Genomic DNA, 16,537 nt, shown 5'->3' with positions numbered 1-16,537 from the left:
TTACATTTGAATGAAAATATCAAGTGACAGATCCTTGGTTTACTAGTTGATAGTTGATAGCAATATGTACAGAACAGCCTTTGACAGCCTTTGACTTAGCTGCCATTCTCCTGATTCCATAACAGCTTTAGATATTTATTCTTTGCCGTCCAGCTGGGCAAGTTCTTCTTCTGAAAGTCCAAACCGCGAAACCCTGTGTAATGCTCTTGCAACGGGTTTAAATGAGCTCATTTGCTCACTCCAAGCCATCAGCTTCGGCCACTCATTGAAATCAAGTTCGGCGGATGCTGCAATTTTCTCATTTGCCAAGGGGAGAATAGCGAAGTCTGCGATAGTAGGTCTGTCCGAAATTGCAATATAAAGTTGACCAGGCTCACTCAATCGGCTCTCCAGGAAGTCGTATTCGGTGCGAATGTATTTGACAAGGATAGAAAGAGACTCTCCAATTGGGACTGGCTTTGGGGTTTTCATGAGTAGCCAGATTTTGCCGGTAGCGCCGAGTCCGGCTGTGTATGACATTAACCAGTTCGTGATGATGGTTCGTTCGCATAGATTCTTTCCACGATAGAGACCTTCGGTGTCGTATTTCTCAGCGAGGTATGTCAAGCAGGCTGAGCTGTCGAAGATGTTTAATCTTTGAAATTCGCCGTTGGAGTCATAGACTTCGACGTCTTCTATCGCGGGGACCATTTTATAGGGATTCACTGCGTGAAACCATGTTTCGTTGCTCGTTGATTCGATGAGATGGATGTGGTGGGGAATGTTGAGGGCTTCGATCAGCATTAATGGCTTAACGGAGTTGGCGGTGGATGTCGGACTCGCTACATTCTATTAGCATATGTTCTTTTGTGAAAGCAGTTAAGGCGATCGGAGTCGAACCTTTCTTCACATAAAGAACAAGCTTGTCATCCGGGATGGATGGGCGAATAGCCTGACTTTCTGCGGAGGCGGACATTTTGGTTGTCGAACTATCAAATTAACAAACTTCAATCGGGAACAGGATTCTCTCTTAATTCAAACCTGAAAGGGCTTGAATGAACACCTTCTGGTTGGGGTATATTATGTTCAGCCCGGCGACTATATTGGTTCTCGAAAGAACCTAGTTAGCGGTTAGTCCCCGGATAATATCCAGAATGGAGACATATATTATGCCAAGGGGTTAACTTTCCGAAGTCTCCAAAGCAAGATATATCATCTCAACCAAATTCGAATGCACCAGTAGCCCGCATGGCTGCAATCACCCCCAAAGACCCTTACCGAGGCCCGCGCCATCAAGGCGAATACGACCGTCTTCGCACCCAGCATAGTCTCGTCAAGACTGCTATGCACGGAAAACTTCTTTATTCTCCCGTGAACTTTGATCAGCCCGATCTCCGAATTCTCGACTCTGCCACCGCTGAAGGAACCTGGCTGATCGACCTGGCCCAATCCACATCTTCGACAGCCACACTCATTGGCACCGATGTTGCACCTCAGCACTTTACACCTAAAGACCAAAGGCCCTCAAATGTGCATCTAACAACCCATTCAATCTTTGATATCTGGCCGGAAGACTTCCAAAACAGTTTTGATGTAGTGCATCAAAGGTTCGTATTAACAGTTTGCTCCGATCAGGCCGCCCAAGATGCGGTCAAAAACCTCTTGGCGTGTGTGAAGCCTGGTGGTTGGATAGAGCTCCATGAGGGGAATATGCTCTCAATTCAGGAGGGACCTAAACATCCGGCATTTATGCGATTCCGAGACATAATGGTGAAAGCATGGGCGGCTATCGGGAACCAGCCGAGCCCCGGAAACTTTTTACTATCCTGGCTGAAGGAAGCCGGTGCCGTTCATATACAAGAAGAGATTCAGACCATCGAGGTTGGTGCTGCGGCGAAGGATAGAGACCAGGGCGAGAGGGCTGTTGCGGTATTGCTTCACCTTTTGGACGGAATGAAGATGATGCTAGGTGGTGAGTCAAACCAAACCTTTAGATGAAGGATGGGTCATAGCTGATAAGTAACAGATAAGCCAGGCCAACCGACAAAGGCGGAATTTGATGAGCTTCGAATGCAGTTAGAGGAGGAGCTTCGAAGTGTAGGAAATACCTACTGTTATCATTTGGTTTGGGCCAGGAAGTCCCTCGGGCATTGAATGAATTGAACATGAATGCGAGACAGTGATCCAAAGTTAGCTTCGTTGCTGTAAGAACGCTCGAATTCTGCTTCCACCCTCTACGATGCCTTGAAGTACACGACAAAGAAGAAAGCAAAGTCATAGCGAAATTGAAAAAGAATTATGTCTTAATATATTTTGACCCCAAGCGTAATGTTGAGTTTGTAGCAACATTCAGTAACATGATATGCAGCAAACTATTTTTGTGTTTTATGTACTAGTTAAGAAGAAAGTAGAAGGAAGCATTCATTCTGGCACAGACTGATCATTGGGAGACAGAGAGACGGAGATCTAGAAGCAAAGACAAATCTTTCTTAATGGTAAAGCCTTAGGCCGCCGACACCACCTCAGGCTCTAGCGTTCCGCAAAGCCCATAAATGGGCCCGAACCCCGGGCCCAAAGCCTATTAAGGGGGTTTGCCTAGCATCTTATAATCGCTGTATTCTAACTTCCTACTTATTATATAGAGTTCAAATTTTTAGAATATCTAAATAATGCGCTTTCTCGCGTTTTTAAACGTGATACAGAGAGATAGCTAGTAATTGATTCTAAATGATTTAAGTTAATAAAATATTACCTTTAAAATAAGGCTTAGAAACGGGGGTAAAACGAAGGGTAATTTTAAAATCCCTAAACGGGGGTTTAGCCTTTAAATTCTTGGTGTATTTGCACTGTTTGGGGCCCAAAACCCAACCCATTTTGTGGGCTGGGCTGGGCTATGGGCTTTATGGGCTTTGCGGGCTTTGCGGAGCTCTAACCTCAGCATTCAATGAACTTTAGTTTCCGTGGGATGCTCCTCAACCAAGGCTTCTTCAATGGTTCTCTCCGAAGTCTCAGATCTGAGAGGCCAATAAAAGACAGCCACTATGAGCGCCGCACCACCTAGAACGCCAGTCAAGAGCCAAAAGGCGTCCCTGTATCCTTCCATGGACGCCCTGATTATACCATTAACATTCTCTTGTTTTGCATTTATCAATGCATTGGCTCCCGCGAGAAGAACGCTAGCGCCGACCTGATAAGCAGTGTTGAAGAGAGCACTTGCTACTGCATGGTTACCTGCCTCCACTTGACGAAGCAAAATGCTTTGAGCAGGAACCATGGCAACCGGGCTACCACAGACAAATATGATTGCGGCCACAATCGAGTACCAGTATCCTTGTCCGTGAGCAGTCCCACCGGCACGTTCGGGTGTCGCGAAAGCCCAGGCGACTCCACCTGCAGCGGTAATGACAAGGCCGACGACGAGGGTTGCCTTTTCTCCAAGGAATTTGACCATAGGGGTGGAGAGTGCGCCACTGACGATTGCGCAGAAAGCAGCTGGCTATTTTTGCAAGCATTTGTTAGTCAAGTCTGTTCAAATGAAGCATATTGCAGGCGTAGAAGATATAAGCGAAGGAGTGAACACTCACTAGAAAGTACACTGCCGTGAGAACAGGGGTATAACGGAGCAAGTTCACACAAAGCTGTGTGGTAATGAAGAACCATGAACTGAAGCTGCCACCAAAGGCAAATATAGCGACCAGCATGAGGAAGAAGGGTAATGACTTCCAAACATATAGAGGAACCGCTGGGTTCGCGACTCGCTTCTCAACAATTACGAAAGCAAGGAGCAAGCATATACCCAGAATAATCCCAACAAGTACTGATGGTGCCGACCAGCCAAGCCTCGAGCTGTCATTCAGACCATACACAAGAAGTGCGATGCCTGCAGTGAAAACCGAAGCACCGAGTACATCAATCGGTACCTTCTCCCTCGAAAACTCAGGGAGAAATAGACATGCTAGCACTGTTGAAATCGCAGTGAGAATCAGGCATAGCCAGAAGATGGATCTCCAGCCAGCAGGAGAGGCTAATAAAGGTTAGATGGCTATTTCTAGGAGATTCTCGATTGATGAAAGCTTACATGCAAGAAGAGAGCCGACCACAGTTCCAATAGTCGAGCCCAAAGGAGCGCAAGCTGTATATACTGCTAGTGCTTTGTTGCGAGCCTCACCATCTGCAAACTTCCGGCTCAATATGGCCAGTCCATTCGGAGCCTAAATAAGCAGGATATCAGTTTGGGTGACATAATATCAATTTGATCCCGATGCTACTCACAGTCAATCCCGCACCAATACCCGAGATGCATCGACCAGCAAGTAAAGCTGCTTTATTGGGAGCAGCAGTGTTGATAATGTTTGACACAGTGAGAATGGCTGTGCCAATAATGAATGTTCTCTCCAAGCCGAGTCGTTGACCTAGTTGGCCTCCGATTAGAAGAAAAGATGCGAACGTAATGTTGTACACAATCAAGACCCAGTTTATATCCTCAGTGGTAAAGTTCAAAGAGCGCTGGATATCTGGAAGACCGAATAGAACAGCAGAAAGCTGGAAAAGATCCAAAAAGTTTACCAATGTAGTTGTGAGGAGGATCAATCCCAAGTCTGCTTTAGGTCCTATCTTTTCACCAAGGTGATATGGTGGCTGCCATGTTTGTTTCGCCGTCATGATTGGGCGTTCAACCGTTGCGAAGAGCTCAGAAAGGATGAGAAAAGGAGTAGCTTTGAAAGTGGAGAAGGAAGATAGGATTGAGCACAACGGAGAGGGAAAAGCGCAGAATAGTTTCTGAAACAGGGAATGGAACCAACTAGCCCCCTAGAAAGTCCGTTCAATATAATGGAGAGGCGAATGAGTAGAAAGCTAACATTAGTGTAGACACATTCGGCCTAAAGAACACTATACACGTAGAGAATGCTTCCAAGTTGCACTCTCGCTTACATCAAATGGTGAGGCTAGGCCTCGGGGCCTTAACTGAGTACCTTTGGAGCTAAGCGGTACAGTGGCTAATAAAGATTGTCAAGGTTATTTATTTGCAATTTGACCTGCAATTTGTATCTGCCTATCGAGCCTTGAAAATTCATCCAGAGGTGTAATATAAGAGAGGATGTTGACATAATTTACTCCACAAGGACAATTGGCCTAGGAAGATATTTACGAGACGAATAGACCCCATATTAATTCTTGATTTTGGGAAATTCTACGTTTTAGCATAAGCCGCCACAATGGCTAGCCGAAGAGCGAAATGTTCGGAGACTATTTCGGGGACTATGTTGCTTGAAAGGTTTGACAACATGTTTCCAAATCGAGCTGTGTACTCCGTAGTTAGTGATTTATTTGACCCACCTCAAAGACGAAAATGCCCCATCGCAAAGCCTGTGCGTAATAACACCTGCCAGTCTCCAGAATGACAATTGGATCAAGCTTCATGGAACAAGCATTGGAAATATTGGGCTCAGTGCCTTTGGTTGGTGAGTACAACCTCAATATTAGAGACAAACGTTGATTGAAAGCTAATGCCAAATAAAGACGGTCATAATGATTGGCCCCATCTCATCCGTGGATTTTACGACAGTACACTAGACGGGCGCTTCCAGCGCGGAAGCAATCTAGTTGGCCACGTCGACCTCAAACGACTCAAGGAGGGAAAATCTGGAGGGGCATTTTGGAGCGTCTATATTGACTGGTGAGCTTGAATAACGCGTTGTCACATTGTAAACTAATGCAATTATAGTCCGAACTCGGATGACTTCACCGACGATGCTATACATTTCGAGGCACTCCGAGATACAATACAGCAGATTGATCTAGTGCATCGTATTGTGGATTTATATTCAGATGATATGGGTCTTGTTGAAGATTCATCTGATATCATGCGTTTGTTTAAAGCCGGTAGATTTGCAAGTCTCATTGGAGTTGAGGGACTTCACCAAATTGCCAACAGTGCTAGTGTTTTACGGATGTATTATAAGCTAGGTGTACGTTATGTTACTCTGGCACACAACAAGAATAACACATACGCGGATAGTGCTGTGAGTATCCCAGGTATAGAATATGTCCGCTAAAGCTGACCTGGTGATAGACTTCGAGCTCTCCAGCACATGGCGGTCTCTCAGCACAAGGAATACAGATGGTCCGGGAAATGAACCGAATTGGGATGTGAGATTACCAACTATGCTTACCAGAGTGACACCTTTCTATGTGAATGCTAAAGGGAAACACAGGATCATCGACTTATCACATACAAGTGAGGCAGCGATGCATCAAGTCCTTGGTATTTCAAAGGCCCCCGTCATGTTCTCTCATTCTGCAATGTAAGGACTGTCATATATTCTTCATTATTTGTCACTTACATTCATTCTAATAGAGCGTCAATTGTTCCACATGTTCGAAACGTCTCCAACGCCGTCTTGAAAAAATTGAAAGTCAATAACGGCGTCATCATGATTACTTTCATACCTTCTCTTATTCATGCAGAGGCCAGTGAAGCAAATATCGACCACATTGTTGATAATATCATATATGCAGGGGACTTGATCGGTTACAATCACGTTGGTCTAGGGTCTGACTACGACGGTATGTTCAGCGCCGTGAAAGGGGTTGACGATGTTAGCTTTTACCCTGATCTGGTTGCCAAAATGCTCGAGCGAGATATACCACGATCAGATGTGGAGAAGGTCATAGGATTGAATATCATACGAGTGTTGGGGGAAGTTGAAGCCCAGGCTGCGAAGATGAAGAGCCAGTCCGCGGTGATGGAAGATGGGGTGAAGCAACTATGGAATAATAACTTTAGAGCGACAGTAGAAAGTGTATATCCAGATGCTGAGAAGAGCTCCCGAAATAAATAGCTCGGGAAACTTCTAGAGATAGTTGAACCTGAACTCACTCCGCTCTGATTTTTGATAGCAAATTCTCATCGGAATAAGAGTAGTTGGCATATACACCCTCATTATGTCTTTTTGGTATTCTTTTCGTACCTCTTTTTGAACATTCTGTTTTGAAGTATTTTTATGTACTACATGAATGAACGACTGAATGGCTTGAACCCAAGTCCATCACCTCTACCCCAGATAATGCTATGAGCATAGTCATGGTAGAGCCACATTGTCCACAATAAAATATCAAATATGACCAAGAACCATCCTGGCACGTTCCCTTCATCATCTTTGAATCGATGCACTCCCATTTCAATACCAACCGCGACTCTCTGCCAGAAGCTACTGAATAACCACGTCCCAATTTGGAAACGATGACTTTCTGGGCATGTGAATATTGGTTGAGAAAGGAGTCGATCTTGATAGAACTTTGGAAGCGATTGCTCTCTCGCGCCTCGAATCAGAAGCCCCTGTTACATCTTAGAATGAAGATTTATTGAAATCAATATCCAAGGGGGCAACTTACCATGTATCGCTCCGAGGGCAATCTTTCATAGGCGAGTGAAATATCATGTCTCGCCACTAGAGTAGTAACTGAAATTGAAGTCGACTCGTTTTCCAGAATCGCCATAAACTTCTTGGTTCGGTATGCAATGCCGCCACTGTATTTTGTTAAGCTTGGAATTCTCAACTGGCTTGGATAGATAATAAATACCCCTCGCTAACAATCACTTGCCGCATATCCTCTGGCGTCAACCAATATGCAACTCCATAAACTGGGAGATCATTTTCCATTGCTTCACGAATTCCCCCCATGGCAGGATCTCGGTATGGCATGCCCATGACGTTGAAGCACAGTGTATGTGTTTTTATATACGCAACCTGTTGTTGTATGGGATTCACTTTGCGTCTTTTGATGAAAACATCGGACAGCATGTTCGATCCATAGGCAAAATACCATTGATTGGAGTCAGCCATCTCAATTGCATGGATAAATAGAGACCAAGAAGACGGGAGTATATTACGAGGTCTATTTGTAAGAGATTGAGCTATGAATGTCCGTTTCAACTGTACTCGCAAAGTGGGACCAAATCGTGACACGAAAATTGGGAATCGGAGAGCGTTACAGACCTTATGCACGTAGGGCATTATCTACTTTTGGATCGATTTGTCTCTTGGTGCAATTGAATTTGCGCTTGTTATCGTTCGGACCATCATAGTTCAGGGAACGTCAACCTTGGTGGCACCGGAAAATTTCCGCCCGGTACCTTGGGGGACTTGCGAAAGCTTTTCGGCCTGTCCATCGAAATTAACTATCCACTATTGAACCCCACATTTGCGGACAATCCCGAATTGTTGATTGCCGCTTCGCTGGCGCTGTGATTGCTATACCTCGATAGGGAAGCGATGCACAGTCAGATGTACTCCGCAGTAAATCCAGGTCAACGAGAAGATAAGGGAATACCTTAAAAGTGTTCAATTAGTTCGAAAATCCGGATATAGCATGCTTATATTTGCTGACAGTGTCAATTCGGCAATCATATTTGCACTATGGATCCATCGTGGTCTACACCAGCGCTCGGAGTTGCGGGCAGTGGGATTGAACCCCACGTGTGGAGTTGGTATTGGGATACGAATGCTAGCTGAAAGCAAATGGATCTTATCGGCAAATTCTCGTCCACTTAGCGACTTGGCCCCCAGGAATAGGATACTCAAGGTTTAGCTTGGTCTGATCCTGAGCAAGGGCGTACGAAGCCATAGAGCCGATGTGGGGTAGGTACCCTCGAAGACGTCTGGCATGATTAGGGTTGGGTATAAGTGAAAGCGGCAGAACAAGAAATTGGATTATCTGTTTATTGTAGTCTTTTGTCAAATATTGAATCGGACATTATATTAAGCGAACATGTCCACTCCTCCCCGTTTGTCCAGTTTTCAGACAGGACTGGAGAATAAATCTATTTGCAGAACTCCCTCAAAACAACAGAATCAAGATTCAACACTTCGTACTGCATGCGATGGATGCCATACTGCCAAGATTCGTTGTACGGGGGGTTCTCCGTGTGCGCGGTGTGCAAGAGAGTATGCATCGTACATTTTCCTGTTTGAGAAACACTGACGACTTACTTCGCACACAGTAATTTGAAGTGTCACTATAGCCAAAAATCCAAAATCGGAAAGCCAAGGGGCAGCCTGAACAAAAAGACAATCGAGCGATTGCGACAAATGAAAGAAAAACAGAGTCCTGCTCCACAGACACCACCATCAACAGCAGGCTCCATGGACGCTCCTGAGACGATTCCACCGCTGCTCAGTTGCAATGAGCATTCCGAGTTAAATCAGGCTGCTTCACCAAAGACCGGAGATCAAAGCACACGTACTCTGCCTGACTTTAGTCTAGGCTCTCCGTCGTTTGAATCCTTGATATTCTCAGAGGAAGTCTCCCAAATGGAAAGCTGGCTACCAGATATCGCAGCTGACTGCTTTCAAAATGTGAGATTGCGATATCAATGCACTGAGACAAAGCTAATTAGGATGGGCACTAGGACATGAACCCACACGAGATATTATCGAGTAAGTATCTTCAACGCACGCAGAGTATGCACATAGGCATCTTTCAGCAGACTGACCAGAACCAGAACCAGAAGCTCAAGATACAAATCGAGCATCGGATCCCATGAATATGCGATCGAGAGAAGATCCACAAAATTCAAGTTCCACATCCTACAAACCAGTGCCCTCCGGGACATTTACGTGCCCATCGCCCCAATCCAACGAATCTTCCCCCTTCAGCTTCACCATACCAATCACAACCGGACCTTCCCTCAATACTCAATCATATATCTCTCAAAAGACATGCTCCTGTTTCTCAACACTAAGCCACCATCTCTGCACCTTGCAAGCGACATCGTCAACACCAGAAAACTCCCAAGCCCTCGACACCCTCCTGATCCAATCCCAGAAGATACTCCCCTCGATTCGCAGTCTATCTAAATGTCAAACCTGCTTGCGAGACACACAGACACTGTTTCTGGTGAACATGATCCTATCCCGACTCCTAAAATGGACGCACGCCTCGATTTGTACATGCGAGACGCGCTGCATTTCAGCGGAGATCCGGCTTGGTAAATATCATGCTTCTAGTGGGATGGGAATGATAGTTACTAGGCTTCTTATTCAGGCTTATTTGACTGAGTTTGACAGGGTCGTTGAGGTGTTTGGAGGGACGGTGAATCGGGTTGGGTTCGGAGAGGATGGGGCTTACTTGGGGCTGCAGGCTAGAAACTTCCAGATGGAGGTGAGAGGCTTGATGAATAGGATTCCGAAATACGGTTGAGGGATTGGATGCGGTCAATGTGCTGACTTACGGCTTGGTGGGTGTATGTTGAGTTGACCTAATCGCCAACGGTAGGAGGACTCAATTTATCAATTCAGAAAGCGACATTGGAGCTTATCGTTGCAAAGCTTATTCAATTGAGAACCTTCAAGGCGCAGCTAAATTTAAACCATGTACATAGAGAGGCTAAGATGACCCCTCGGCATCTCTTTTCATTCTCAGCCGATTTATTGTATCCGACAACGAAGATACGTCCGAAAAAGAAGAAACCTTCGAGACGGGAGATACGGGAGATACTGGTGACTCCCCAACAAGCTCCATGGCTTCGTATCTTCTTTTCTCGCTTAGAGAGTTCGCACTCTCCATGAGCCTTTCCTTGATCCTTGCTGGTGCAGCCATGCAGTAGCGCTTGAGAGCGACAATAACAACCTTGAAGCCCGGAGAGTCGACATTCTCAAATTTGCAAATGCCCCGGTGATCTGCGGCGATACCACATCTGTCCGTTCCATCCAATATGGGTGCGGCACTCTCACGATCCACGATATAGTCCATTGTATATTTCATATCGGTGCGCAACTGCTCCCACAGAAACGTTATGTGATACCGTGACATCAATGGAGAAAAGTCCTCGGCGATGTTTTGAATTGTTTCAGAGTCATCCTCGATTCCAGTAACTAGATTTGTTTCGAATCGAGCAACCCTTTTGGGAACAATGAAGGATGCTAGCTTGTGGATGGTGTCGAGCTGGCGTGCTTTGCTGGAGCCATTGTGGGGAGTGCCAAAAAACAAAATGCCGTAAGTGCAAGTATAAATCTTGTGAAGTCGAGCGCTCTTCGCTGATGTGCGACCTTGGGATAAAGTGAGGGCTCTTTTGACTATGATACCTCCTAGAGAATGACATACGAAAATGATGGGTCTCTCGGTGGCATCCTCGAACTAGTCGCGGTTAGCTAGGAAATCCGTTGTCTCTCAGATCCAAAGCACATGAAGTTAAAACCAAGCTGAAATATTGATAAGAAATCATTGTCATGGAAATGTCCGAATATTTCTCACTTGTAACTTGGAGGCATACTCCATCTCAGTCCGAGGCAGCCCCCAGCCCAAGGCATCCAGGGCAGCACGGTCTGGAAAATAAAACCCAGCAACGAATGTTCCTTACAGTGTACATCACTACTTACCTCTCTGTCATTTTGAAGCTCCTCGATAAGCGTCCCAGCATGCTGTAGGATCCGGTCTGAGCTTGTTGCCTTACCGCCCAAAGAGTTTGTGTTGGCGTTATACCCCCACGACAGGACCCGGGCATTCTTGATGTAGTTGGGAAGAAGGTCGCTAAGCCAGCATACTTTTGAAGCTTCATGAGTCCATGTTCGCCGAGCGTCACCTTGCAGACCATGAACAGCGACGATACTATTCGAACCAAATGGTCAGCCAGTATTACAATTTGTCTAAAGGCCAGTACATACTCAATATCTATAGGCTGTTCGCTAGGTCTGAATAGTTCAATAATGCCATTATGGAAGGAACCCGTTCGAGGCATGTTCAAAGGGATAGAAAGTCAAAGTTTCATATGATGATACGATATTACAATAAGACTTGGCAGAAAGGACGGTTGGGGCTTGGTTATAAGATCTTCCCACGAGTCAATCTCTGCTGTACTTTTGTCGATCCAGGGGTCTTTAGAACAGGCAACAATCGTCACGAAAGCCAGATCAGTCAATTCATTTGTTTGCATTCTTTTCATTTATTTGCTATCTATCTAAAAATATGAAACTATTCTGAATGGCTGAATTAAGGGGCTGAGTCAAGTGCACGGGGTTTAGAGCCTTTTTAGGCCCCTCCGGAGCTAGACAAGGGTATTCTGCGCTTTCAGCGTGATGCATTGGCGCCGTGTGATGCGGCCTGCATTAAATGGCATGCGAGCACATCCGCGTATCAGGATGCAGATTGGCTAGTCCAAATGAGCCTATAAATCAGCTTCAGTCCGTCAAGGCTAACTATCCTTGGCTTGGTTTGGCCCTGTACCTAGTTAGGTACTTTGCGTACTTATGTGCACTAGCAACTAGCATTAGCCATTTTGAAACAGAGAGTCACACTAGGGACTCCGTTCAACCCGGGTTTTTGTTGGGCAAGACACCCCTTCTTCTCGATCGGACATGTTTATCAGATCTATGCTTTTCCTGAATACTTGTCATAATCTTTGACTTTCAGTGCGGTTGTGAGATCCTACCAGTAATCTCCAAACACGGTGGTCTCAATGACTGTAGAAACAATTTTCCCGGTATCCACTGACGGGAAGTGGGACGATCTATGTGTCGAGTAAGCTTTCAAACGCCGACTAAGGATCGCGAATAGACCTCGCTAATTGAGCAGTATCGTTGCCGTCCATGGGTTAGATGAAAATGGAACGACGGCTTGGATTCATCCCAGCAATGGGTGTTTTTGGTTGCGCGACCTGCTCCCTAGCGAAGGGTTCAAGGCTCGTATCTTCACTGTAAATTACAAAGCCGATGCTACCTCGTTCTTCAGTAGCAGTTCGGCCGATCGGATATCGCATCATGCTCAAACTCTTGTGGAAGAGCTCAACGCCGAAAGAGAGCATGATGATTCCATACAGCGACCGATAATTTTCCTGTGCCATGGTCTTGGTGGCTTGATTGTCAAGAAAGCCCTTATCTACGCCTCTACTTGCACTTCTGCGAAGATGACGCACCTGCATTCTGTTTTTACTTCTACTTTTGGCTTGATATTCTTTGGCACTCCTCATGAAGGTATAGAGAAGGCCAGGTGGTCTCTTCTAGCAAAGGGGTTGAAGGGTATTCTCAAGGATCGAAGCCATCTCATCGCATCTATGGAGAAGAGATCGGAAACTCTCCAGACCATCTCCCAGCAATTCTCTCCTCTTCTGAAGAATTTCTACATTCACAACTTCTGGGAAACAGTTCAGACATCGCGCTCCATTGGCTCAGGCTACATTGTCAGTCACTCTTCAGCAGCTCCGCCATGGGATGATACCGGGCGCTCGGGACTTCTGGCAACCCATTCACAGATGTGCAAATTTGGTGACCGTGAGCAGCCTGGCTATAAGTCAACATGCGGGATCCTCAAGAGGTTTATTAAACTAGCGGGCCCATTAATAGCTTCGCGACACCGGGAATCTCATTCCTTTCTTGCTGCGCGAAGGGGACACGAAGCCACGGAGATTCTGGCATTCGACATTCATCACGACAACGAACCTATCAGTTTCAAACTCAAGCCCGCCGCAGACTCTCAAAATCAATATTTCCTGGTTCCGCTCGCCGTAAGCGACAATTACACAGGAAGAGAGAGGCTTGCTCAAGGGCTCCAAGAAAAGCTACTGGCGCCTAGTATACGCCAAAAGCGCTTTGTGTTGTACGGTATGGGGGGGTCTGGAAAGACTCAGTTCTGCTTGAAATTCGCATCAGATAATCGAGACAAGTAAGATCGATTACCCCACCCCAAGCAGCGCGCTTGGAATAATTATGTTGAAAATGCTAATATACATTCTTAGTTTCTGGGGGGTCTTTTGGGTTGATGCAAGTAGCCCAAAGGCTGCTGAGCAGGCCTTTTCAGGTCTTGCCCGTATTGGTAAAGTGGAGGAAAAGCTGGAGTCTGGCCTGTACTGGTTGTCAACGCAGGACATGCCTTGGCTATTGGTCATTGACAATGCAGATGATGCAAACTTTGACTACGCCAAATACTTTCCTTTGGGTGCTAAGGGGCATATTCTAGTAACTTCCCGAAATCCCGACTGCAGAGTTCATGCAACTATTGGGTTTGAGGAGTTTGCAAACCTCGAGGAGGAAGATTCGATAACTCTACTTCTGAGGTCCGCCATCGTGAGCGACCTTCATGATTTGAACGCAAGAGCCACCGCTCGTCCCATTGTGCAAGCCTTGGGTTGTCTACCACTCGCTTTGATACAGGCGGGTGCCTCCATTCGCCAGAATATATGTTCCTTGGAGGACTACTTGAATGTTTTCAATTCCTATAAGAGAAAGCTTTTCCTCAATGGGATCCAACAAGGTCAAGGCTCATATGCACATAACGTTTTCACAACATTCGAAGTCTCCTACAACAAGATACGAAGCCTCACAACAGATGAGGCGAGGGAGGCCATTGAGATACTCCACGTCATGGCATTTCTCCACTTTGATCAAATACCTGGCACGCTTTTTGAGAAGGCCTGGGAAGGTTTTTTTAACCACGGAAAGCTCGATACTCTCAGCCGCCTCGCTGACAGGATCACACAAATTCCGGGAGATTTAGTTACGCTGTCAAGTGGATATGGAGGTTGGTTTACGATGTTTGCCGAGGGACGGCTGCCTCGTATTTTCTCCCAGACTGAAAACTCCTGGGACAAACTCCGCTTCCGTAAGGCAATTCACCTACTTTGGTCGTATTCCTTGATTTTGCAGAATGTAAATCTCGGAAGCTATTCAATGCATCCCATGGTTCAATTCTGGGCGCGAGAACGACTGCAAGGAAAGGCCCAAAAGATTTGGGGCAACATTGCATCTCGGGTATTGGCTGAGTCGATTACTACAATATCAGAAGACTCAGAACTCGTATACCGACGGTGTCTAGTGCCACATATAGATTCTTGTTTGAGGGTTGACTATGGCGATTCCCGCAAAGGTCTAGAGTTCGACAATTCAAATATGGGTCAATTCGAGCGATTTGCCACTGTCTACGCGGAAGGAGGTCGATGGAACGATGCCGCCGCCATACAAGAAAGAATTCTCAACACAAAGGGCGATTTACTTGGAAAAGACAGCTTTGAGGCTCTAGATGCCATGGCGGTGCTTGCCCGGAGCTACTGGAATTCAAGTCAAGCAGGAAAAGCTTTAAGGCTTCAAACTTCAATTCGGGATCTCAGCCAGGGAAAATTGGGCCCCTTTGACCCAAGGACGCTTCAAGCTATGGACAGCTTGAGTCGTACACTTTGGTTGTGCGGTTCTATCTCGAAAGCCGACAAACTGGCGCAACAATCATACGAGGGATTGGCGCAAATATTGGGGCTGGACCATCCCTACACACTTAGTGCTATGCATAGCTTTGGTCGAACCCGTTTGCATCTGGTGGACCTGAAGAAAGCACAGGAACTACTTCTGCGGGCATGGGAAGGGAGAGCGAAGCTGTTTGGCGCGACCCATCTGGACACCCTCGAGACAATGCAGGACCTTGGGATGACTTGCTTGGCACTCAAGGAGATTGAGGAGGCTGAAAAGCTAGTATCATTTGTTCTTGATTGTAGGAAACGACTCCTCGGTAATGAACATGCTCATACTCTATGGTCCATCAACGATCTAGCCAAGGTATATTGCGCCCAAGGCTACCCGGAGGATGCAATAGTGCTATTGATCCCGACGCGAGAAATCGCCACGCGAACCCTGGGAGTAACTCACATTGGCACAACAATGACAATTTTTAATTTGTCACGAGCCTATCTACTTTCAACCCAATTTCACAAAGCGGAAATTATTCTAGCTGACCTCATTGAAACGGAGTCCAAAGCTTTAGGTCCAAAGCATCCAGACGTCTTCTCGGCAAAGATGGAACTTGCAGAGGTTTTGATGAAAATGGGAAAGGTGCACAAATCAGAAGAGCAATCCCAAGAGGCAATCGAAGGGATTTCCATACTATTTGGGCCTGAAAGCCCTCGCACAATTCATGCAAAGGCACGACAGGCTGCAATATGCAAATTGGGCGATAAGCCTCATCCTGCTATGATCTCTTCATTCAAAACCACCGAAGTCTAGCTCAGAGCAATCTGATTGTGTTGCCTTAAACCGTTTCTTTTCATGATTGAGGCTTGAGATTAATAACATCTTCACATTCTGAGGTATGATCAAGGTTGTGAGCGTTTTCCTCTACGCATTTTTTATGACAGACCGCTGGGGTAGTCGCCCGCTTCTTCTCATCGGCTTCTTAATCAACGTTATCTGCCTTCTCAACCTCTCTACCTACCTTGGTGTATCCGACCTATCCGGTGAAGGGGACCCCTCACCTACTGCGTGGGTTGCTATTGTGGCCAACTGTTTCTTTGCAGTCGGCTACTGATTTATATAGGCGTCTGCTTTCTCTTTAATGGCCTTGGAGATATAGCACTACTCGCAACTTAGCCTCCAAGAATTCCCTAGCCGTAGGCCAATCAGACATCCGCAAGTTCGCAGTTGTAGATACCTGGGCACCGCCACATTATGCCAACACGAAGAAACAAGAGGGCACGTAAATCACTAATCACAAAATATGACTCACGATCAACCACGGGGGACAAAGAAAGTCTGCAATCGGGTAGAGCCGGCTTAAATGCGAACCCCTCGACAAACTAACA

The 16,537-nt window shown here is 46.1% G+C and overlaps 8 protein-coding genes across 8 annotated transcripts; 4 read left to right on the top strand and 4 right to left on the bottom strand.

The window, feature by feature from the left end:
- Positions 1 to 135: 135 nt before the first annotated feature.
- On the bottom strand, positions 136 to 955 carry PEX2_012540 (glutathione S-transferase family protein; the record flags this gene model as incomplete). Its single annotated transcript, XM_016738531.1, has 2 exons — positions 136 to 821; positions 880 to 955. 2 exons carry the CDS (start codon positions 953 to 955, stop codon positions 136 to 138), a joined length of 762 nt encoding a protein of 253 aa, XP_016602837.1.
- Positions 956 to 1,227: 272 nt separating this feature from the next.
- PEX2_012530 (class I SAM-dependent methyltransferase) lies at positions 1,228 to 2,133 on the top strand (the record flags this gene model as incomplete). Its single annotated transcript, XM_016738530.1, has 2 exons — positions 1,228 to 1,951; positions 2,006 to 2,133. 2 exons carry the CDS (start codon positions 1,228 to 1,230, stop codon positions 2,131 to 2,133), a joined length of 852 nt encoding a protein of 283 aa, XP_016602836.1.
- A 787-nt stretch (positions 2,134 to 2,920) lies between these two features.
- On the bottom strand, positions 2,921 to 4,641 carry PEX2_012520 (MFS transporter; the record flags this gene model as incomplete). The annotated part of the gene is made up of 4 exons (XM_016738529.1): positions 2,921 to 3,475; positions 3,564 to 4,003; positions 4,058 to 4,190; positions 4,252 to 4,641. The coding sequence occupies 4 exons, from the start codon at positions 4,639 to 4,641 to the stop codon at positions 2,921 to 2,923; spliced, it is 1,518 nt and encodes a 505-aa protein (XP_016602835.1).
- Positions 4,642 to 5,377: 736 nt separating this feature from the next.
- Positions 5,378 to 6,821, top strand: PEX2_012510 (dipeptidase; the record flags this gene model as incomplete). Its single annotated transcript, XM_016738528.1, has 6 exons — positions 5,378 to 5,441; positions 5,500 to 5,656; positions 5,705 to 6,002; positions 6,053 to 6,129; positions 6,195 to 6,284; positions 6,338 to 6,821. The coding sequence occupies 6 exons, from the start codon at positions 5,378 to 5,380 to the stop codon at positions 6,819 to 6,821; spliced, it is 1,170 nt and encodes a 389-aa protein (XP_016602834.1).
- Positions 6,822 to 6,988: 167 nt separating this feature from the next.
- Positions 6,989 to 7,997, bottom strand: PEX2_012500 (gamma-glutamylcyclotransferase family protein; the record flags this gene model as incomplete). Its single annotated transcript, XM_016738527.1, has 3 exons — positions 6,989 to 7,318; positions 7,375 to 7,510; positions 7,564 to 7,997. The coding sequence occupies 3 exons, from the start codon at positions 7,995 to 7,997 to the stop codon at positions 6,989 to 6,991; spliced, it is 900 nt and encodes a 299-aa protein (XP_016602833.1).
- Positions 7,998 to 9,071: 1,074 nt separating this feature from the next.
- Positions 9,072 to 10,182, top strand: PEX2_012490 (uncharacterized protein; the record flags this gene model as incomplete). Its single annotated transcript, XM_016738526.1, has 5 exons — positions 9,072 to 9,338; positions 9,392 to 9,419; positions 9,485 to 9,829; positions 9,868 to 9,970; positions 10,050 to 10,182. 5 exons carry the CDS (start codon positions 9,072 to 9,074, stop codon positions 10,180 to 10,182), a joined length of 876 nt encoding a protein of 291 aa, XP_016602832.1.
- A 186-nt stretch (positions 10,183 to 10,368) lies between these two features.
- On the bottom strand, positions 10,369 to 11,719 carry PEX2_012480 (Cytochrome P450; the record flags this gene model as incomplete). Its single annotated transcript, XM_016738525.1, has 3 exons — positions 10,369 to 11,118; positions 11,361 to 11,589; positions 11,646 to 11,719. 3 exons carry the CDS (start codon positions 11,717 to 11,719, stop codon positions 10,369 to 10,371), a joined length of 1,053 nt encoding a protein of 350 aa, XP_016602831.1.
- Positions 11,720 to 12,436: 717 nt separating this feature from the next.
- PEX2_012470 (Tetratricopeptide-like helical) lies at positions 12,437 to 15,962 on the top strand (the record flags this gene model as incomplete). The annotated part of the gene is made up of 3 exons (XM_016738524.1): positions 12,437 to 12,498; positions 12,553 to 13,638; positions 13,712 to 15,962. 3 exons carry the CDS (start codon positions 12,437 to 12,439, stop codon positions 15,960 to 15,962), a joined length of 3,399 nt encoding a protein of 1,132 aa, XP_016602830.1.
- Positions 15,963 to 16,537: the final 575 nt, after the last annotated feature.

Source organism: Penicillium expansum (genome assembly GCF_000769745.1).
Source record: "Penicillium expansum strain MD-8 chromosome Unknown contig40, whole genome shotgun sequence".
NCBI lineage: Eukaryota > Fungi > Ascomycota > Eurotiomycetes > Eurotiales > Aspergillaceae > Penicillium > Penicillium expansum.
This window is presented reverse-complemented; position numbering and strand designations above follow the sequence as displayed.